The following is a 22,730-nucleotide window of genomic DNA, read 5'->3' as shown; positions in this document are numbered from 1 at the left end:
TCATTTGAATGGGTATCTGTTGTTCCTTAGCAAATGTCTGAATTTATTGGTATTGGCAAAACTTGAACATCTGTAATTCTGTGAAGATGACCAGTATTTCCTTGACAAAGTTTTCAATTCAATTCTTTCTGAGTGGTGTTTTAAGGAGTACTGAGTTATATCTTTAGCTCTGATCTTTAAGAAACAGATTATGATATTCTTTAGTAACTTTACAAAGTGATTGATGGCATATACTTCTCCATCAAAGAGATGCTCATCTAACTCTACAAAAAGATAAATGTGCCCAGAAAGCTCATATAATATTTTCTGTTGAAGGTAACATTCCCTTTGTTTGGGAAGCAGTGGTTCATGAACTGTCGGTTTTGAATGGGTTCTCACAACTCGCTCACAAGTATTTATGACTCGGCACAAACTTTCAGAAGGGAAATGCACACCATTCTCCTTTTTAACACATAACAGGGATCCAATCTTAGAGGCTTTGAGATCCGATGCGTACAGCGCACTGAGGCAGTCCTCGCATGTTAAAAGAGCTGATAACTTATTGGCAATATAACCAGCGCAAGAGGTGAGATTTCGCCTACGAACTGACAGGTCTAGTAATGCCTCACTTAGCAAACAGTCAGACCAGTCTGGGCAAATATCCTCTTTGTAAAAAAGACTCTCTATAACGCTGACACCATACTCACGCTGAACTGTCCCGAGGGCCAGGTCTGTCCTTCGAGCAATTGAAATGTCAAGGCTGCTTACTTCACTTAGAAAGACCTCATCTTGTAATCTGTGTCTCGTCTCCAAATTATGGTAAGCTTTCTGGAATGCCATGCAGGTAGGGTTAGAAGTGGTTGCTGATACCTGTCTGAGCATCTTTAGAAATAATTCCAGATGATCCTGACTGAATTTGTACATCAGGAGATAGGGGAAAGGCATGACTTTAGGGAAAACATAATTTTGGTAGAGCCATTTTAAGCTCTCGGCATTAAGCAAAAATCCCAGGAATCCCAGTTTTCGCTTACCTTTAAGGATTTGATTATTGCTAGTGTCAGATAATGTAACAAAAATAGTCTTGGCTTCAGTTAACACATGGTTGATTTTATTAAAAGTTTCAGGCAATAGAGGTCCTTTAAATCCCTTTCCATAAAAGTTCCTACTATTAAAAATGTCAAACAGATTGTTAATTAAGCGTAAGAAGTGGATGGTACCAACACAGTTCTGAAAAGAAGGCAGGCCTAATGATAGCAAACACTCTAATGCCCTGACCACGCTCTCACTGAAGACTTGGGCGGCACAATTCGTTTTTAGTATGTGGTTCTTCAGATTTGCAAGTTTTCTTGGGATTCTCTCCATATGTGATAATTCCTGTTCCTCTAGCGCTGCTAACTCCACAAGGTGCTGCCAATGTGCTGTGCCATTGATAAACTGAATGCTTTGGAAATTCTGAAATGCATTTCTTATTAATTTAAGCAAGTGGCAAGAATCAAAGAAGTAGGCAATCTGTTGGCTGGAAGATGAAGGATGCTGAAATGTACACTTCGTGTTGTCTCCATCGAGATGTATCCCCAGTGCCTTTGCCATCTGAACGCTGTGAGCTGAGGCATCTGACGTGACAGCCAGCACTGTGATCCCTATGTCACTTAGTTTGCCAATCGTCAGACGAAGAAGCTGAGCTTGCAAATATCCAGAGGCCCTGTTTACAAAAAAATAACCAAGAGGTGTACTCCAGTGACCAGAAATACCCACTGCCGTGAGCAAAATAGTTTCTGAGGCGAGTGGCATTTCATCAGCATCAAGTGTGCCAAGACCAAAGTCCATAAACCCTTGCAGATGGTGACTGCTGGGGTCCCACTGAAGCTGCTGCGTGAGAGACAGTCCTTTAATCATCAGTGAACAAGACTGATATCGCTGGTCTCCATTCTCTACTTTTTGCTGAAGAAAAGAAAAAATGTTGCTGTTGAAACCTGGACCAGGTTTGCATTTGGACAGCCATCTAGAAAATGTAAAAGATGAAAAATAATAAGACACAGAAGAAGAGGGACTTTCCTGGTGGTCTAGTGGCTAAGACTCCCCGCTCCGAGTGTAGGGGGCCCGGGTTTGATCCCTGGTCAGGGAACTGATACCACGTGCTACAGCTAAGACATGGTGCAGCCAAATAAACATTTTTTTAAAAACCACTAATGAAGACATTAAAAAAGGGGAAATGCCTTAAATGGTTCTACAGTAGCCTCAACTCCCTGTTGAAATAAAGGCAAGTAGCCAAACTGTACTGACACTTTCAAGCATATATTCCTATTGTGGCCATAAAACAGTAAGATAATGGAGAAACTAGAGTGTGTGCACTCAGTTGCTCAGTCGTGTCCAGCTCTGCAACCCAATGGACAGGCACCTCTGTCTACGAAATTTTCCAGGCAAGAATAATGGAGTGGGTTGCCGTTTCCTCCTCCAGGGGATTTTCCCGACCAGGGATCAAACCAGCATCTGTTGTATCTCCTGCATTGGGCAGGCGGATTCTTTACCACTGTGCTACCTGGGAAGCCCCAGTAGAGAAACTTAAAAAAAAAAACAAAACAGAACAGCATTTTTAAGACGCAAACATACCACAAAATAATTTTAAACTTCTTATTCACTTAAAAGAAGTGTACAAATCAATTACCTACTTTGTTCTAATTCACGTGTTTATAATTTAGATGATAAACCAGCCTTCCCTGTATATTCACTGAAATGAGAAAACTGTAGAGGGAGAAGAGAACTTTGAGAAACCTAGTACATCTACCCCATTTTATAGATGAGGAGATGGTGAGGCAGCTGCTGTGCTGTGCTGAGTTGCTCAGCCGTGTCCGACTCTTTGCAACCCCATGAACTGTGGCCCGCCAGGCACCTCTGTCCATGGGGATTCTCCAGGCAAGAATACTGGAATGAGCTGCCATGCCCTCCTCCAGGGGATCTACCCAACCCAGGGATTGAACTCAGAAGGACAGGGTAAGATGCCTGGCCCATGCTGTGCTGCTGGCCATGCACAAACAGGAAACAGCTTTCCTGAGACCCTTGTTCAGTGCCTTCTTGACTGTCTTTACAGTCAAAGAATTATGCCCTTCGGGACAATTAAGTGTCTGCTTGCTCCCAACAAAAGCACCTATACTATGATATTTATCTTGGGAGTTTGGTTTGTTTTTTATCTTGACTGCACCGGGTCTTCGTTGCTGCCCAAGGGCTTCCTCTAGTTGCAGAGTGGGGGCTGCTCCTTGTTGCACGCCACGGGCTTCTCACGGTGGTGGCTCCGACGCTGCAGAGCACCAGCTCTAGGTGCACGTGTTCAGTGCTCGTGGGCCGCAGGCTTCATCACCCTGCAGCACGTGGGATCCTGGACCAGGGATTGGATCCATGTCCCCTGCACTGGCAGGCAGATTCTTAACCACTGGACCACCAGGGAAGTCTTTTACAGTTTCCTTGGCCTTTCCAGGCTGCTGCTAATTGTCTCCTGTTACTGTTGGTGATTGTCACTAACTGACAGAATGCTTCTCATCAGTTCTAATTTACCCTACCTTGCTACAGATCAGGAGAGGAAGTAGTCAAGTTTCATAACTGTCTAAAATAAGACTAAATGGATTCTGAGGTAGACTGAAGTGTCTGTCTTTGCTGAAGTTTACTTTTGTAACTCTCAAAGGACTTTTTTTAGGTTGAATTTCTGATTTGGGGGCTATATTCTAGGTTGCCAAGATTACTTCCTAGACTAGCTGATCTCTATTTAATTGAAATTTTAAAGTATGTTTCCATAAGTATTTCAGGACAGGGCTTTCCAAATTTTTGCTGCAATCTGAAAGTGTTAGTTGCTCAGTCGTGTGTGACTCTTTGTGACCCCGTGGACTGTAGCCCGCCAGACTCCTCTGTCCACGGACTTCTCCAGGCAAGAATACTGGAGTGGGTAGCCATTCCCTTCTCCAGGGGATCTTCCAGACCCAGGGATCAAACCCAGGTCCCCTACATTGCAGGTAGATTGCTGCAACCCAGAATTTTCATAAACAGAATTTACCCTTATATGCTATATCCTTACTATATGTATGTGTGCATATAAATGCATATATAAAATTTAATGTGAATTATGACTCACTAAATTGATTTCAAGATGCATTTGAAAGATTTGAAAAACAATTATAGGATGCAAAAGACATACTGTAACTATTTAGAAGGCAAAAAGTATTAATCAGTTGTTTATATTTTAAAATAGGGCAAAATAAGACAATAAGAAAACATATAGTGGCTCTCAACCAGGGTGCTACAATTCACTGGTATGGTGAAAAACCCTTTTCAAGTGTGTCACCAAATTTTAACCAATTGTTTAAAATTTATTCTTTTGCATTAGGATTCTTAAACTCTAAAGATACTGTGTTACACATACAGTAAGTACATAATGAAACTCTTTAATGCTTCTAAGTAAGAGTTCTAGCTTAAACAGGTTAAAAAAGCTTATGTTCTGGTGAGCTTGCCTTTTAAATGGAAATCTGAATGATATCTTAATGTCCACAACTACTAGACTAAAGCTTATCAGGCAGAAAGACAAGTGAACTTCTTCATTTTCTTTAAGTTTTTATAACTTAGAGTAGAAATACCCAAACCAGGTTTTCAGAGTTGTAGGGAAGCAACTGATTTCTCTCTCACACCAACTTTTCCCCTGACTCAAAAGTGAAAAAAATTTTTTTTCTGATTGTATAAAATGATACTTTCATTTTTTTAAAAAAAAAAATGAAATACAAAAAAGTACAAAATGGAAAGTAAAGAAAAAAAATCACTGTTAATAGGTGAACTTTATAAAACTAACAGACTCATAGACATAGAAGACAAAAGTATGGATCCCAAAGGCAAAAAGGCAGAAGGGATAAATTAGGAATCTGGAATTAACATATACACACCACTCTATATAAAGCAGATACAAAAACAAGAGCCTACTGTACAGCACAGGGAACTACATTCAAAGCCTTGCAATAACTGGTAATGGAAAAGACTCTGAAAAAGAATGTATATACACACATATACCTGAAGCACTTTGCTCTACACCGGAAACAAAGCCCTGTTCACTGTAAATCAACTGTGTGTGCTAAGTTGCTTCAGTTGTGTCCAACTCTGTGCGACCCTAGGGACTGCAGCCCACCAGGCTTCTCTGTCCATTGGCTTCTCCAGGCAAGAATACTGGAGTGGGTTGCCATGCCCTCCTCCAAGGGATCTTCCCAAATCAACTATACTTCAATATAAATACATAATTTTTTAAAAAATCACTTAATATTTTAAAGACATTCTTCCAGATCTTTTCCTTACATCTGTTCACAATCTTAAATGCCCATCCAGGCATTCTTTCATTCCATAAATATTTATCAAGAGACCACTGTGTTCCAGGCATCCTGCCAGGGCAGGAGGTGTAACAGAGAACCAGACGCAGACCTCGTACTTGAGCAGCTCACAGTCTCACAAGGTAGACAGTGTTTTAAGTACTAAGTACTAAGATTTTAAATACTAAGATTCAGTTCCACGTTGTGTGTGCAAGAGGGTACCTTGGCCAGAACTGGAGGGACAGCAGGCTGGGCTTCTGAAAGGATGCGACATCTGATCTGAGTCTGAAGGGTGAGGGCTAACCTCCAGGACTAACAGGGAGAATGGGCATATCAGGCAGATGGAGGAGAAAGTCTCCAAGGCCAGAATCGGCAAGAAATGCCTTATGGAAGGAACATAGACTCTAAGAGGGCAGGGAGGGGGGCAGGAGATGAGTTGCAGAGCCCAGCAGGAGCCGCATTTCGTCACAGAGGCTCCGGGAGCCACAGGAAGGAGTTAGCCTACAGTTTCCAGGTAATGGGAGGCCCAGGCAGCAGGAATGTGACTGGTGTAAATTGAACTGCATCTCTCGAAAGAGAGGTATTGTCATGCTGATCCCCAGTTCCTCAGAGTGTGCTCTTACTTGGAGATGGGAATCTTTACTCATCAAGTTAAAATGAGATCATTAAGGCACACCCGAATTCAGCATGACCACGTCCTCATAAGAGGAGGGAATGTGGACACAGAAACACACGCGGATAATGGAAGACAACGTGAAGAAACAGGGAGAAGACCACCATCTATCAGCCAAGGAAAGAGGCCTGGAACAGACCCTCACCTCACAACCGAAGGAACTAACCCTGTCAGCACCTTGATTTTGGACCTCTAGCTTCCAGAAGTGTGAGGCAATGCACTGTTGCCATTTGAACCAAATAAAAATAAAAGGATCTGTAAAACCAGTATTTTGAATAACAGTGAATAGTGAGTATTAAATTTATAAGGCATCACAGTCACTGTGTTTTTTTGCTTCCCACTAAGAGAAAATAGGGAATAATAGGGAAGCCTGGTGTGCTGCAGTCCATGGGGTGGCAAAGAATCAGACATGATTTAGTGACTGAACAAGAAGAAGAGAAAATAAATATATCTATGTATTTTGACCACAGATATTTTTCATAAATCTGTTCTCTGGATAACTGCTCTGGCACCAGTGATCTTTGCCTCAAACCAATGGTATCAGTCTAGAACTCTTCTAGATTTTCTAGATGAGTCACATATTAAAACTACTGAAGTATATGAAGTATACAAAACTACTGAAGTATATTCCACTATTTCAAGATTCAGTCTTTACCACCCAGAGGGTCTCTACCATCTGAAAAATGCAAAAAAATATTGTCAGCCTACATGCCCTCACTCTGCTGATCAAATATCGAGACTGTGATACTATGCAAATACCAGCTAGAAGTTTTTAAAAAGAGAAAGACGAAACGAAGAGTATGAATACACACAGCGTTAGTGTATAAACTGCAAGAAAGAACAGTATGTTTTATTTTACATCGAAAAGGTCATTCACTTACGTTCTGAGGATGGAAGAATGAGGCAGCTTAAGAATCTTTCTTACATAATCGTAGACTTTGCTACTGCACAAGTAGAGTGTACATGCAAACTGCTTCATTTCTGCGGAGTACTCAGCTGTTTCTCTCCAGTTATACAACTCCCACTTAAAATCTGTTAAGAGCAAATTTATTCTTCGTGATGAAAAACGTGTACAGTAACATTTTCAGACATAGATCATAGTATTTGGATATAAAAATGTGCTAGGCACCAAAATTCAAATATAATCACATTTTAACTGAGTTGGTCCAGAGGTTACTATCCAGTCTTAGAGACTATCAATTTATCTTGTTCACTGTGGACCATTTCACAAAAAAGAGGGACGAAAAGTGTTTCAACTTGAGTTATTATGTTTTACTATTCATTAGCAGCTTATGTGGATATTTTTGGAGGAACAGTAAAGAAAATGAAATAAATGAGTAAAATTAAGTCTCTGGATTGTGAGGACATTCATTTGTTTTAGTTTGTTCTAATTTTAGAGTAAAAATTAGACACGAGAAACATTTTGAGGGATATGATCTATGGCATTAATCAGAATAAACAGACAAATCTTTCCTACCATTGAGAAAACAAAATTCTTTGTTCCTGGTGAGGACCCCTATTTATAACCTATATTCCCCTCCTGGAAAAACACAAAATATGCTCCTCCACTGGAGGTATCTACTCCTTTTGACATGCTTCTTTTTTTTTTTTTTTTTTACCAGAATGCAAGTCCAAAAATCCCTACTCCTTTCATCAAAGAGTATGTTGGCAATTCTTATGTGGCTGCTGCTACTGCTGCTGCTAAGTCGCTTCAGTCGTCTTACCCCTCTTCAAATATCCTGGTTCACGAAGAAGACTAGACAGTCTTTCAATGGACATATATATACTCTATAGAGTATTTTAGAAAAAACTTTTGAGACTTACACAATTTTAAGACTCAAAGAGATTTTGCAAATTATCTAGTTCAACTCATTGCAAAAAAGGCTTTAGTGATAAATTATGGAGCAGTTGAAACTGCTTACGAAGAATTTGCAGTGACAAGAGTGTGACTATAAAAAGTGAAAAGGACAATATATGGTATAAACTATATGATCTCATTTCTGGGTTGTAGGATTATGTGTTATTTTTATCATTTATACATTTCTTGGCTTCTCCTATAATAAACACAGAATTTTTAAAAATGGACAATTGTAACCAGATTTTGGTGATTATTTTTCATTTTTCTTCTTTATGCTAGAGACTCTTTGGCTAAAGGCATATTTTCATAGGCAATACAAAATAAAAATGTAATGATATTTCATAAAAATTAGGAGCTGTGCAGTAAGTGTTGCACAGGTCGTTGGGGAACATACCAGAAAATTGTGCTCGAAGCAGACATTCTGTTTCCTCTGTAAGTAGCTTCTGTTCTATAAGCGCATCAATTAGTTGTAAGCCCTTTCTCTTCTTGATCATCCTGTAGTTTTTTGCAGAAGCAAGTCTTTTTTTGGACACTTGTAGCATCTGCTGCACCTCAGCTAGTTTCTCTGCTCCTGCTGGCAGAGGTCTCTTTAAACTGTAGTTATGGTCTTCAGTAGCAACCTCTTGAGAATTATCAGGAAGTGGCTGTTTGAGGATTTTCTGTCTTGCTTTACCTTTAAGGTGTACACCTTGGAGAACCTAGGACACAAATGGAAAATGAGGTTTATTTTAGAAATTATCACACAATGATTATCTATTAAAATATCACTGACTACAAAGCACTCACCTGGTTGCTGTGGAGAATTAGGTATGAAAGAAAAGGTAATAATCTCTGATTTTTAAAAATGTATAGTCTCCAGGACAATGTACACAAGTTTTTTGGTGGTGGGATCCATACAGAAATAGTAACATAATGCTGAGTTTCTGAAATGATTCAAGTAACTAGTGAAAGATGTTGATAATTTGGGAAGGTTTTGAGTTGTTCTTCGAAAGAGTAACAACATGGTTAATGAAGGGGACTGGGAAGTTATTTGTGCAGAAGGGAAGGCATAGGACAGAGCATGGTCCCTGGAATTAAGACTCCTGGCTCCCTCACTTAAAGCTGTAATTTAACCTCTATAATCCCTTACCTTTTCATGTATAAAATGTGGATAACAATACAGAGTTGACTTGAGGATACAATAAGCTAATTTACATAAATTGCCTAGTGCACTGCCTGGACCACTGTGAGTCTCAATAAACTGTAACTATTACTGATTGTAAACAAAATCATAAAAGCAAGGCAATTTATCATATATGCAGTGGGTCAGTATTTGTGGTTCCAAAAGAGAATTCAGAGCAGTTAGAGATGCATAAATCAATTAATAAAAAGTTCTTGGAACTTATAAGTTTGGATGTGACACCAAGTATATTCTTCTGAAAGAGGGAATGAGATAAAATAACAACAAGAGATTCCAATGAATAAGAAGATAGGGCAGTGCCAGGATAGAGTAGTTGGGTGACTATATGAAGACTGCAGACAGTGACTGAGTAATATATGAGTGAGTGCGTGACTAAGGGGTAAAAGGATAACATAAAAACAATCAAAAGAAACATAAAAATATAACACCAATACTGGTGATTGACTCATAGAAAATCTTCTATTTCCTGTATACTTCCTTCCATATCAATGCTAATGATTAGGTACATTTCTGGTCAAAATCAATAACATTTTGGGGGAGAGCCAAAATAAAGGGTAGATAATTTCAAAGTATTGGGTTGGCCAAAGAGTTCATTCTTTTTTGTAAGATGGCTCTAACAAAAAAGAGCCATCTTACAAAAAGTTGTCTTTAACCTCATTTGAAACAATTTTGTTAGACTGTTTTGAGACAGCTGTCATATCAGTATGCATTTAAAAAAACAAACCTATCAAAACTGGTGAATTTTTGTGTAGCCATTTTAATATTGAAGGTGGGGCAAAAGCAACAGTTTCAGCATATTATACTTAATTACTGATACTTCAAGAAAGGCAAAAATGCAACTGAAATGCAAAAAAAGATTTGTGCAGTGAATGGAGAAGGTGCTGTGACTGACTGAATGCATCAAAAGTGGTTTGCAAAGTTTTATGCTGCAGGTTTCACTGAATGATGCTCCACGGTCAGGTAGACCAGTTGAAGTTGATAGCAATCAAATCGAGGCATTGAAAACGATCAACATTACACCATATGGGAGATAGCAAACTTACTCAAAACATCCAAATCAAGCACTGGAAATCATTTGCACCAGCCTGGTAATGTTCATCACTTTGATATATGGGTTCTACATAAGTTAAGTGAAAAAAAACCTTGACCATATTTCCACATGTGACAATTCTCTACTGAAATGTAACAAAAGCATTCCATTTTGAAGACAAATTGGGATGGGCAATGAAAAGTGGATATTAGACAATAATGCGGAATGGAAGAGACTGTGAGGCAAATGAAATGAACCACCACCAACCACAAAGGCCAGACTTCATCCAAAGAAGGTGATATTGTATGTATGGTGGGTTTGGAAAGGGGTCCTCTATTATGAGCTCCTTCTGGAAAACCAAGTGATTAACCCCAATGAGACCAACTGAAAGCATCTCTCAATGAAAAGCATCCAGAATTACTCAATAGAAAACACACAATCTTCCACCAGGCTAACGGAAGACTGTGTGTTTCTTTAATGACCAGGCAAAGTCTGTTACGGCTTTGTTGGGAAGTTTTGATTCACCTGCTGTATTCACCAGACACTGCACCTTTGGATTTCCAATTATTTCCGTTTTTACAAAGTTACCTTAACAGAAAAAAATTTAATTCCCTGGAGTATTGTGAAAGACACTTGCAACAGTTCTTTGCTCAAAAACATAGAAAGTTTTGGGAAGACAGAATTATGAAATTGCCTGGAAAATAGCAGAAGGTAATGGAACAAAACAGTAAATATGTTGCTCAGAGAAGTTCTTGGTGAAATGAAAAATGTGTCTTTTATTTTCACTTAAAAACTAAAGGAACTTTTTGGCCAGCTCAGTATTATGAAAACTGTCTCATATTTAAACAAAACCCTGAATTCTAAGGCTATTTACATTCACTAGTTGATTTTTACGATCATGTCAGTAACCTTTACATATTTCTAGGCATGATTTGCATATATACACCTTCCAAAGCATAATTATTAATACATATGTATTTTAAAAATATTACATAATATTACATATATATTTAAAAAAACCAAAAGTATTGTATTATTGGATTACTTTTTAAGGCCTAGGTTTTTGGTTTTGCTTTTATCTCTGTAAATCCTGACTATAATGTGAGCAGTCTAGACTTTCAGTTTCTATAAAATTGAATTTTGTTTACACCTAGATTTAAGTACCTTGTATAGAGAAACGGAAGGCACAGCTCCTTTTTTCAGCTTTCTTCTTATGCCATATGACTCAAAGTCACTTTCTTGAAAATGTTTGGAACATAGCATAGCACCTGGTCCTGGGATCCAAATCTTTTTGCTTCTGGGGTCCATACGATTCACAGCCCTGATCCATTTTGAGCGCTGAATAGTATCAGTTGGAAATCTACAGCAATCATATTAAAGTTCCATTAACATGAAAACATCAGAGTAATACTACAGCATTATTTATTACACAAACCCATTTATTATTTAATGGCTTCACATAAACACTAAGTCCAGCTAAAAGTTTAACTCACTTGATCTGATTTCATTTTTCAAAGTTCTTTGACTTTTTAAATCCAAAAGCTCAGTATCAAAGTGATCTCATCTGTTACAACTTGTATGTGGACAATTCTCACATTTAATATCCTGCACATTCTATCTGCACAGCCTACACTTAACAGAATCTACTCAAATTTAACATGTGTGTCTTTCCTTTACTGTGGCAATTTTAAACTATATCCACAGAGTCTTTGGTATGCCCCCTTTCAAGGGGTGGAGCCTATTTCCCTCCCCTTGAGTATGAGCTGGAGTTTGTGATTTGCTTCTAAAGAATATTTAAAAAGCAGAGGTGATAATGGGCTATAAGAGTAGCTCAGGAAAAAATACTGAAGATTTGTCTTCCTTGCTCTATTGAATGGTTTTTCTTTGGGGGAAGTTACCTGCCATATCATAAGCAGCCCTGTGGAGAGTCCACTTGGCTAGAAACTTGAATTCTCCAGTCAAAGACCACATGAGAGAGCCTTTTTGAAAGGATATCCTTCGGCCTCAATCAAGGCTTCAAGTGACTGCAGTCTTGGCTAACATTTTGACTGCAATCTTATGAAGCTCCCAGTCATACCCAGTTAATCCACTCCACAATTCCTGACCCTCAGAAACTTTGTGAGAAAACAGATGCTTCTGATGAATTTTGAGGAAATTCATTACTAAACAGTAGAAAACAAGTAGAAAAATCTGCTGGATCACAGAAAAAGCAAGCAAATACCAGAAAAACTTCTGCTTCTGCTTCACTGACTATGCTAAAGCCTTTGACTGTGTGGATCACAACAAACTGGAAAATTCTTAAGAGATGGGACTATCAGACCACCTGACCTGCCTTAAGAGAAACCTGTATGCAGGTCAAAAAGCAATAGTTAGAATCGGACAAGAAACAACAGACTGGTTCCAAACTGGGAAAGGATCACATCAAGGCTCTATATTGTCACTCTGCTTATTTAACTTATATGCAGAATACATCATCTGAAACGGCAGACTGGATGAACCACAAGCTGGAATCAAGACTGCCAGGAGAAAGACCAACTACCTTAGAAATGCAGGTGATACCACCCTAATGGGAGAAAGTGAAGAGGACCTAAAGAGCCTCTTGATGAGGGTGAAAGGAGAGTGAAAAAGCTGGCTTAAAACTTAACATTCAAAAACCAAAGATGATGACATCCACTCTTATCACAACAAGGGAAATAGACTGGAGAAAAAATGGAAACAGCAACAGACTTTATTTTCTTGGGCTCCAAAATCACTGCAGATGGTGACAGCCATGAAATTAAAAGATGCTCGCTTCTTCGAAGAAAAGCTACAACAAACCTAGGCAGCGTATTAAAAAGACATCACTTTGCTGACAGAGGTCCACGTACTCACAGCTATGGTTTTTCCAGTGGTCATGTATGGATGTGAGAACTGGACCATAAAGAACTGGTGCTTTTGAACTGTGGTGCTGGAGAAGACTCTTGAGAGTCCCTTGGACTGCAAGGAGATCCAACCAGTCAATTGTAAAGGAAATCAAACCTGAATATTCATTGGAAGGACTGATGGGGAAACTCCAATACTTTGGCCACCTGATGCGATGAGCTGACTCACTGGAAAAGACCCTGATGCTGGGAAAGACTGAAGGCAAGTGGAAAAGGAGATGACAGAGGATGAGATGGTTGGACAGTATCATCGACTCTATTGACATGAGTTTGAAAAAACTCCAGGAGATGGTGAAGGATAGGGAATCCTGGTGTACTGCAGTCTATGGGGTTGCAAAGAGTTGGACACGACTTAGCAACTAAACAACAAAAGAAAACAAGTACATTTTCTACACTCAGTTTTTCTATTTTATTTTGAAAGGACAACTTTTTCCTACCCTTGAACATAAAAACTACCTTGCATTTTTCTACTTGTCAATCCCAGCCAAATTATTATACTCAGAAATGAGTGAGGGAAAAAACTCATGAGATTAATGTAATGAAAATCACAGAACTGCTCTTTCTGCACCTTCTTCTTTATCTTGGAGACAGATCGACAGGTATCACTCTTACACATTTTAACTCATGCTTTAAAGCACACAGTTGTAAAGAACTGAAACTGGTAAAAAAAAGTTTCATTTCCTCAGCTAATTTTGTTAGGGAAATGATATGTCAAAATGGCAAAACATAATTCTGAGATACTCTCTCAATCACTTTCAGAAACAACACTGAGTTGGAAAACCTGCATTTAAGCCTCAATTCCCTTTTATCAGCCATGTGGTATTAGATACATCTCTCAATCTATCAGCTTCCGACAGGGCGGCAGTAAGAGTATATGACACAGATGTGTTCAGAAGCACTCTGTAAATGGAAAGGTACCATCTAAAGTTTGTTCTTTGTTAGGAACAACTAATTCCACTTTGGGGATTTTTTATCTTATTGTTCCAGGAAAATGATGCTAAACAATTACGAGAGAATGTACAGGGAATTATTTTCCAATAAAGAAAGGCACATCTCTTTTCACTGGGGTTTCTTAACGATGGTACGTGTTTGTGACGCAACATTTCCAGATTGACTGTAGTCTCTCAACAAGTCAGGGGCCATCAAAAGTTGGCCGGTCTACCAAGTTACATTACTAGCCTGATTTTCTGATGCAAAGCTTCCCAACTGGCACACCTGGAGAGCACAGCTATCAACCCCCTTAGCCCATGGGTAGGGCCTGGGCCACCTGGAGCTCTTGAAGTAGTTACATTAAGCCAGTCCCAAACAGCTTTCTAGGTTTGTAGGTTTCTGATGTGTAAAATGACATGGAAAAGGCTGGTAAATACTGTAGTCTAACCAGCATGTTCTTGATGAAAGTGAAAGAGAGGAGAGTGAAAAAGTTGGCTTAAAGCTCAACATTCAGAAAACGAAGATCATGGCATCTGGTCCCATCACTTCATGGGAAATAGATGGGGAAACAGTGCAAACAGTGTCAGACTTTATTTTCTTGGGCTCCAAAATCACTGCAGATGGTGACTACAGCCATGAAATTAAAAGACGCTTACTACTTGGAAGAAAAGTTATGACCAACCTAGATAGTATATTCAAAAGCAGAGACATTACTTTGCCGACTAAGGTCCGTCTAGTCAAGGCTATGGTTTTTCCAGTGGTCATGTATGGATGTGAGAGTTGGACTGTGAAGAAGGCTGAGCGCTGAAGAATTGATGCTTTTGAACTGTGGTGTTGGAGAAGACTCTTGAGAGTCCCTTGGACTGCAAGGAGATCCAACCAGTCCATTCTGAAGGAGATCAACCCTGGGATTTCTTTGGAAGGAATGATGCTAAAGCTGAAGCTCCAGTACTTTGGCCACCTCATGTGAAGAGTTGACTCATTGGAAAAGACTCTGATGCTGGGAGGGATTAGGGGCAGGAGGAGAAGCGGACGACCCAGGATGAGATGGCTGGATGGCATCACGGACTCGATGGACGTGAGTCTGAGTGAACTCCGGGAGATGGTGACAGGCAGGGAGGCCTGGCGTTCTGTGATTCGTGGGGTCGCAAAGAGTCGGACACAACTGAGCAATTGAACTGAACTGAACTGAACCAGCATGATTGAGTTCTGGACAAAAATAAATTGGTATTAACAACTGACAATACTTTTAAAGCATTTACCTTGTGTTTTGTATGTTTTAAAGACATTTTTAGTCTCAAAAAAAAAAAAAAGGGCTCGGTAAGACAGGTTTTTATCCTTTTACAGAAGATGAAACCAAGACTGGAGCAGCCAAGTTTAGCCATCAGTAAATAGTCAGTTAAAATTGGAATGCAGGAACTTCCCTGGTGGTCCAGTAGCTAACACTCTCTGCTCCCAAAGTAGGGGGCCTCGATTCCATCCCTGGCCAGGGAACTATATCCCACATGCCGCAACTAGGAGTTGCAAAGACACAACTAAAGATCCCACATGCTGCAACTAAGACCAGGAGCTCCTGTGTCACAGCTATGACCCAGAGCAGCCAAATAAATAACATTTACAAGCAAACAGATTAACTAATCAAATAAAACTGCAATCCAGAGGTCCCTAGTCTAAAGCCACCTCTCAAAGTGAAGGTCACTTATTCGTGTCCAACTCTTTGCAACCCCATGGAATTCTCCAGGCCAGAATACTGGAGTGGGTAGCCTTTCCCTTCTCCAGGGGATCTTCCCAACCCAAGGATGGAACCCATGTCTCTCGCATTGCAGGCGGGTTCTTTACCAGAAAAATTCTAAACTAATCACCATCTCATATACACAATAATGAATTGGCTTACACTGTAACACAGAATCCATTTTCTTCCTCCTGTTGACAATGCCTGTTTTATACTGTTAGTGAGGATTTACCTCTGGCTCCCTCCACATCAAATATTTTCCAGAAAAGTGGCTAACAAAACCTCTTCTACAGGGGTTACATCCAGGGAGAGAGAGAGAAAGGACTGAAGGGGAGGGCTTTAACTACACCTATAGCTTTAGCCTCTTCCAAAAAAGAGAAAAAAGCAAACATCTTACCATCTGCTTATTCTCAGTGATAGGAAACAGATGTTTGTTACATATAAATAAAAGTTTAAAATAGAATTCATTACAACAGTTCAGGCAAAACTGTTCCAAATTACCAATACATATATTTCCTTGGATATGAAATAAATTTCTTAATCTCTTTATACCTACAGAAAGAGAATACATCAAAGTGTCATTTCAAATTTTAACTTGCTGGTCCCACTTTCCATTTAAGTCATTCAAATGTTTGACAGAGCACCAATATTCTCATAATAATATCAGAGGCATGTATTCAAAATTTTTGTTATTGAAAGAGTGCCATGATTAAATAGTTTGAAGATAGCAGCTTCAGGCAACAGCAAGTTGATTAACTCTCTCCTTCCCATACTACCTTTTTGCTGAGCCCTTACTGCAGACCAAAGCCTTGGACTGTGTGGATCACAATAAACTGTGGAAAATTCTGAAAGAGATGGGAATACCAGACCACCTGACCTGCCTCTTGAGAAACCTATATGTAGGTCAGAAAGCAACAGTTAGAACTGGACATGGAACAACAGACTGGTTCCAAATAGGAAAAGGAGTACATCAAGGCTGTATATTGTTACCCTGCTTATTTAACTTATATATGCAGAGTACCTCATGAGAAACGCTGGGCTGGAAGAAGCACAAGCTGGAATCAAGATTGCCAGGAAATTATCAATAACCTCAGATATGCAGATGACACCACACTTATGGCAGAAATTGAAGAGGAACTAAAAAGCCTCTTGATGAAAGTGAAAGAGGAGAGAGAAAAAGTTGGCTTAAAGCTCAACATTCAGAAAACGAAGATCATGGCAACCAGTCCCATCACTTCATGGCAAATAGATGGGGAAACAGTGCAAACAGTGTCAGACTTTATTTTTCTGGGCTCCAAAATCACCGCAGATGGTGATTGCAGCCATGAAATTAAAAGACGCTTACTCCTTGGAAGAAAAGTGATGACCAACCTAGATAGCATATTCAAAAGCAGAGACATTACTTTGCCAACAAAGGTCCGTCTAGTCAAGGCTATGGTTTTTCCAGTGGTCATGTATGGATGTGAGAGTTGGACTGTGAAGAAAGCTGAGCGCCAAAGAATTGATGCTTTTGAACTGTGGTGTTGGAGAAGACTCTTGAGAGTCCCTTGGACTGCAGGAAGATCCAACCAGTCCATTCTAAAGGAGATAAGTCTTGGGTGTTCATTGGAAGGACTGATGCTAAAGCTGAAACTCCAATACTTTGGCCACCTCATGCGAAGAGTTGACTCATTGGAAAAGACTCTGATGCTGGGAAGGATTGTGGGCGGGAGGAGAAGGGGATGACAGATGATGAGATGGCTGGATGGCATCACCGACTCGATGGACATGAGTTTTACTGAGGGAGTTGGTGATGGACAGGGAGACCTGGCGTGCTGTGATTCACGGGGTCGCAAAGAGTCGGACACAACTGAGCGACTGAACTGAACTACTATAGACGAGTGTTACCTTGTCACTAGGACTTACACCACAGTATCCTAATTCCTTCTCCCCTCTCTATTCTTTCCTGTCTTCCTTACAACTTTCTAGCTGTCAGGAAGGCTGACAACTCCTCATTCATACATAGACTGTGTTTAATTCTGCTCACATGTACCATTAACAGAAGTACAGATGGAATGTATTTAGGTTGGCACAGAGGTATAGAGGAAAGGCTACACAGAGGAGCTTAGACTCTTATTTTTTAGGCACTAAAGAGCCTGAGGGATTAAAACACTTCCCTAAGGGAGCAAGCATGATAAAATCTGCATTTTTAGAAACATAATTTTCAGGAATCTAGAAAATGAGGGCTTTCCTGATAGCTCAGTTGGTAAAGAATCTGCCTGCAATGCAGGAGACCCCAGTTCGATTCCTGGGTCGGGAAGATCCCCTGGAAAAGGGAAAGGCTACCCACTCCAGGATTCTGTCATGGGTTGCAAAGAGTCAGACACGACTGAGTGACTTTCACTTCACTAATCTAGAAAATGAAATGAACGGAGAAGAAATCAGGCTGGAAGAGTCACAGCACACTGATGTAATAATTGCACACCCCCCCCCAAAATTTTTTTTTTTTAATTAAGCAGGTCTTGCTTTGGTCCTCAACATATGAAACAAATAAAGCAATACGTGAGTTCCTTATTTAAAGAAACTAGGGAAAAGGCACAGGAAAAACAGGGCAGCAAACGTTGAGAAAGAAATCAAAGAAAAGGGAGAGAACCAGGGAGAGGATGTCAGGAACAGCCAAAGGAGGTGTGGGTTCCAAGCAGTGACCAGTATGATTACAGTTAAACAGGGCAAGAGAAAGACTTATTAACAGAATTGCTCATTTAGGTTTGGCAAGATTACCGATTACCCTCAGTCAGTGGGTGTGGACAGATATCTGGCTGCAGTAGGTTGATAAGTCAATAGGAGTTAGGGAAGTAGGTGCAGGCTTCTGTTTTGAGGAACTTGGTTGTGAATGGAAGGAGAGTGGTAGGGTAGTGCAGAGGTGCACAAAGGTTCAAGAGTTTGTGTATATTTAAAAGTGGAGGTAATTCAAGCATGCTCAGTGTTTTTAGGCAAGTAGCCAGCAGAGAGAGCAATTTAAAATGAAACTAGAACAAGAACTAAGTGATGGAAACAAATATCAGAGAAGAAAGGATACAATTATAGCAGCTTAGGTGCAGGAAGTGGCCTTCCTTAAAAATAAGCAACACTACAAAAGGCCTACCATACATAGTCGAAACTCCTTAACTTGACACGTTTGTAGATAATTTGTTTCCAAACTACTTTGCCCAGCTTCTACATCTTCAGTTTCCATTCTTTATTTTCCCATGCTGTTTTCTGTGCTGTGTTTCTTCCCTCAGTCCTGTCCAACTGTTTGCGACCCCATGGACTGTAGCCTGCCAGGCTCCTCTGTCCATGGGGATTCTCCAGGCAAGAATACTGGAGTGGTTCGCCATTTCTTCCTCCAGGGGATCCTCCCAACTGAGGGATCAAACCCAGGTCTTGCGCATTGCAGGCAGATTCTTTACCATCAGAGCCGCCAGGGAAGCCCTTTTCCATGCTGCTACTGCTAGGTCGCTTCAGTCGTGTTCGACTCTGTGCAACCCCATAGACGGCAGCCTACCAAGCTCCTCTGTCCATGGGATTTTCCAGGCAAGAGTACTGGAGTGGGGTGCCATTTCCTTCTCCATGCTATTTCTATTTAAATGCTATCTTCTATCCACCCCACCCTCCATTCTAGATAGGGCTCAAGGTCCAATTCAAATACCACTTGTCCCATACAGTTCTTTTTGATCTTTTCATAAAAGTCCTTTGTTTATTTTTGTCTAACTCTCTACTTCATCATATTACCTTATTAGGCTACCACTTTTAAAAATACCGTATATTTCTTTCCCTCTGAGAGGATCTGTTCTACCCACGTTTCTACCTCGCATTAATTTCAGTGACCTTTACTAGACTGTCCCACAGATGTGGGTTCAAATTTGATCGGTCTGAAAATACACCCCACTCTTGTGCCAAATGAAACTTCCTTGCCATGACCAAATACAGCCGGAATTGGACCTGGATTGTAGAGCTGGGCTAATGATAGTGAGCAACACACAGTACTAGTTAAAATCTGAAAACAAGGGCCTTCAGAACCCTCCCGGGTACAAAAGCCATGTGTCTCCTGTTTCTTATTTTTAAAAGTGGGGTGTTGTGTGTGTGTGTGTGTTGGGGGGAGGGTAGTGGAATTCAGTCTCCCAGGCCTTCCCTGAGTTCCAAAGAGTAGATCAAAGCAATGACTAATTAGGGAAGTCAGGGAAAGCAGAAAAGTAGCACTTAAACCGGAAAGCCTGAACAATAAATAGTTCAGTGACAACACAACAGTCCCAATTCCTCCTCAAGGGATACACATAACAACGTTTTGGCTATCTTTAGGTAGTTCTGTAAAAACTAAACCCCACCCAGGTGGAGAATGGTGACTACCTGCGGATCACAAGCCCTTAGAACTCAGGTTTGGAACCAGAGATCTAACCACAACCAGAAAACTGATGATTCAGCTTCTCCAAACACCAACCTGTTACCCCCACTCAATCAGAATAACGTCACGCACCCTGCAAGCCCTCATCCCAAATGCCGCTTTGAAATAACCTAAAAGCCATCAGGGAGTTCAAAACTTTTCAACACCATCTATCCATTCCCCTCGCTTGGCACCCTGCAATTAACGCTGGACTTTCCTTCACCACAACCCGCCATCAGTAAATTGGATTTGCTAACCGGAGGGAGAAGGGAGGCGAACTCTATTCCGTAACAAACGCATCTGTACTCATGCTCCCAAGCAAGACACACACTAAAGAAAGCGCACGCCTTCAACAGTTCTAAACTGCCTTCCTTTCTCCTCTCTTCAATAAGACGACGGAAAGGCAGCAAGACTCCTTTAGAGTAACTCCTGCTAAAAGCTACTGGGGTCCGGTAGGCAAGCTACAGGGCACCGGTAGGCAAGGAGAAAACAAGCACTCCGCAGACAAACATTGAGCAGAATGACAAAACTGAATGTTACCCTCCAAGTTGCCCAATTCCCTCCCCCGCCCCACGCTACGCACGACACGTCGACGGCATGACGCACCACCCGGCCCCGCCCCTACCCCCGTGGCCTGCAGCCCTCCAGGCCCTGCTGGGAGTTAGCGCGGAGGCTGTTCTCACGCACTGGTGGAAAGAGAGGCCGCGCTCCCGGCTCAGCACGGTGTCTCGGGTGCTGCAGCCCACTGCTGAGCAACTTCGAGTCATCTTCTCGCTACGTGAGGCTCCACCTCCGGTGTTCCCGCGACAGCATGAGTCGCGGTCAAGTTGGCTCCGCCCGCTGACTCCGCAGCTACCACCTTTATTTGTTTGAGAAAGGCGGGCTCTTAAGGCTCCTTGGCTCCCGCCCTGCCTCTCCGCGGGCGCTGCGCTCGCCGCCGTGACCAATCACAGAGCACGCCAAGTCGCAGCAGCCAATCGGAAAGGCCGGGGGGGGGTATTAAGTCAACCACTGGGCCTCCCCTCGCTCCTCGTTGGAGGGTGATAAGTGTATTTCGCTGCAATGGTCTGTTTTTCGTCCGGCCTGGTGAAATCTAGCGCCATCGCCCTTATTCCGAGGCTCGGCCAGAGAATGCCAAGGGGGAGAGGCAGGACAAAAGTTGAGGCGAATCCAGAGGCATCCCGATGGGTCTCAAGGTGCGAGCTCTGAAAGTGACGGGAGGGCTAGGAAAGGATGAACGTGGCGCCCTAGAAATATTGAAGGCAAAATTAGAACCCAAATAAATTCTTTAATGGGAGGCATGTCATTTTCTTGCATTTTATTTTGCAGTTATCTGATGCGGAGATAATGTCGGAGCTATTGGTAGAGTAGGTATGTGGCCTCAGGATTTAATGAGAATTTAATACCAAGATAAGTCGGTTTTTAATTCAACGAGCTCTTTCCTGCAAGATTCTTTGCCGCAACGGAAATTACGAAGGAGATAAGGTAAAAAAAGGTTCTGGAGGTTTGGGGGGAAGCGCACGGTCTAGTAGGGACTCGTCAATAGAAGTACTAGGAGGGGCAGGAGAGAGGGCAGTGAAATGGTTTTGCTTGGGATGTGGGGCATCGTGGATAGTTTTCAGGAGTGAGAAGATCTTAGAACGATGTCTTTTTCTAAGCTCTTTATGTTTACGGTATGAGACCTAAGTTTTTACAGAAGAAACAAAATGGAGCCAAGGTGAGGCGTACTTTGTATTTTGTATGTTTGAAGAGGTCCTTAGTATATTATGTAGCATCTTTCCTGCTTTAACTTTGGAGGCTCATTAAAGAAAACAGATGTTCCTAACTTTTATTTCTGTCTCTAGCTGCAAGAATGAGTCCAACACTTCCAGGCAAGGTTGTTCTTTCTCCCTTGTTACTTAATCCAGACTTCGGCTGATAAGATTTCATCTCAAGGTATTGTTCATAGTTGCTTTCCATTATAATATGCTTATGTAGTATTCAGTTTAGTCCTTGGAAGGAAAGTTATGACCAACCTAGATAGCATATTAAAAAGCAGAGACATTACTTTGCCAACAAAGATCCGTCTAGTCAAGGCTATGGTTTTTCCAGTGGTCATGTATGGATGTGAGAGTTGGACTATAAAGAAATCAGAGCGCTGAAGAATTGATGCTTTTGAACTGTGGTGTTGGAGAAGACTCGAGAGTCCCTTGAACTGCAAGGAGGTCCAACCAGTCCATCCTAAAGGAGATCAGTCCTGGGTGTTCATTGGAAGGACTGATGCTAAAGCTGAAACTCCAATATTTTGGCCACCTCATGTGAAGAGTTGACTCATTGGAAAAGACGCTGATGCTGGGAGGGATTGGGAGCAGGAGGAAAAGGGGACGACAGGATGAGATGGCTGGATGGCATCACTGACTTGATGGACATGAGTTTGAGTAGACTCCGGGAGTTGGTGATGGACAGGGAGGCCTGGCAGTGCTGTGATTCATGGGGTCGCAAAGAGTCGGACACGACTGAGCGACTGAACTGAACTGAAAAAGTGTTGGTACCAGCGAAGCACGCTTATGCTCTTTCAACCCATTAAAGGTAACATTAAATGGAGACTTGAAGTTACCATTATGGAGTATTAAAAGAGCAATGCTTGCGGGTGTTGGACATTTCTGATGGAAGTAGAGCCCTGGGCGAAACGGCTGCTGTTAAAATGGGCTCAGGG

At 41.2% G+C, this 22,730-nt stretch overlaps 1 protein-coding gene across 1 annotated transcript; it reads right to left on the bottom strand.

Annotated features, from left to right (window-relative positions):
• On the bottom strand, positions 1-20,861 carry THAP9 (THAP domain containing 9). Its single transcript, XM_052641784.1, has 5 exons — positions 20,723-20,861; positions 11,218-11,413; positions 8,238-8,541; positions 6,867-7,017; positions 1-1,981 (listed from the first exon to the last, which is right to left on the bottom strand). Exons 1-5 carry the CDS (start codon positions 20,800-20,802, stop codon positions 1-3), a joined length of 2,712 nt encoding a protein of 903 aa, XP_052497744.1. The 5' UTR covers positions 20,803-20,861.
• Positions 20,862-22,730: the final 1,869 nt, after the last annotated feature.

This window comes from Budorcas taxicolor, chromosome 6 (genome assembly GCF_023091745.1).
Source record: "Budorcas taxicolor isolate Tak-1 chromosome 6, Takin1.1, whole genome shotgun sequence".
NCBI classification, from domain to species: Eukaryota; Metazoa; Chordata; class Mammalia; order Artiodactyla; family Bovidae; genus Budorcas; species Budorcas taxicolor.
This window is presented reverse-complemented; position numbering and strand designations above follow the sequence as displayed.

What these genes read in the sequence shown, in the direction of transcription:
- THAP9 (XM_052641784.1), bottom strand. Translation starts at nt 20,802, where the DNA reads ATGACTCGAAGTTGCTCAGCAGTGGGCTGCAGCACCCGAGACACCGTG. An exon ending in CTTCCGTTTCTCTATACAAG is followed by an intron (nt 8,542 to 11,217) that starts GTACTTAAATCT and finishes TTTGTGTCCTAG; the next exon opens with GTTCTCCAAGGTGTACACCT. An exon ending in CATTCTTCCATCCTCAGAAC is followed by an intron (nt 1,982 to 6,866) that starts GTAAGTGAATGA and finishes TACATTTTCTAG; the next exon opens with ATGGCTGTCCAAATGCAAAC.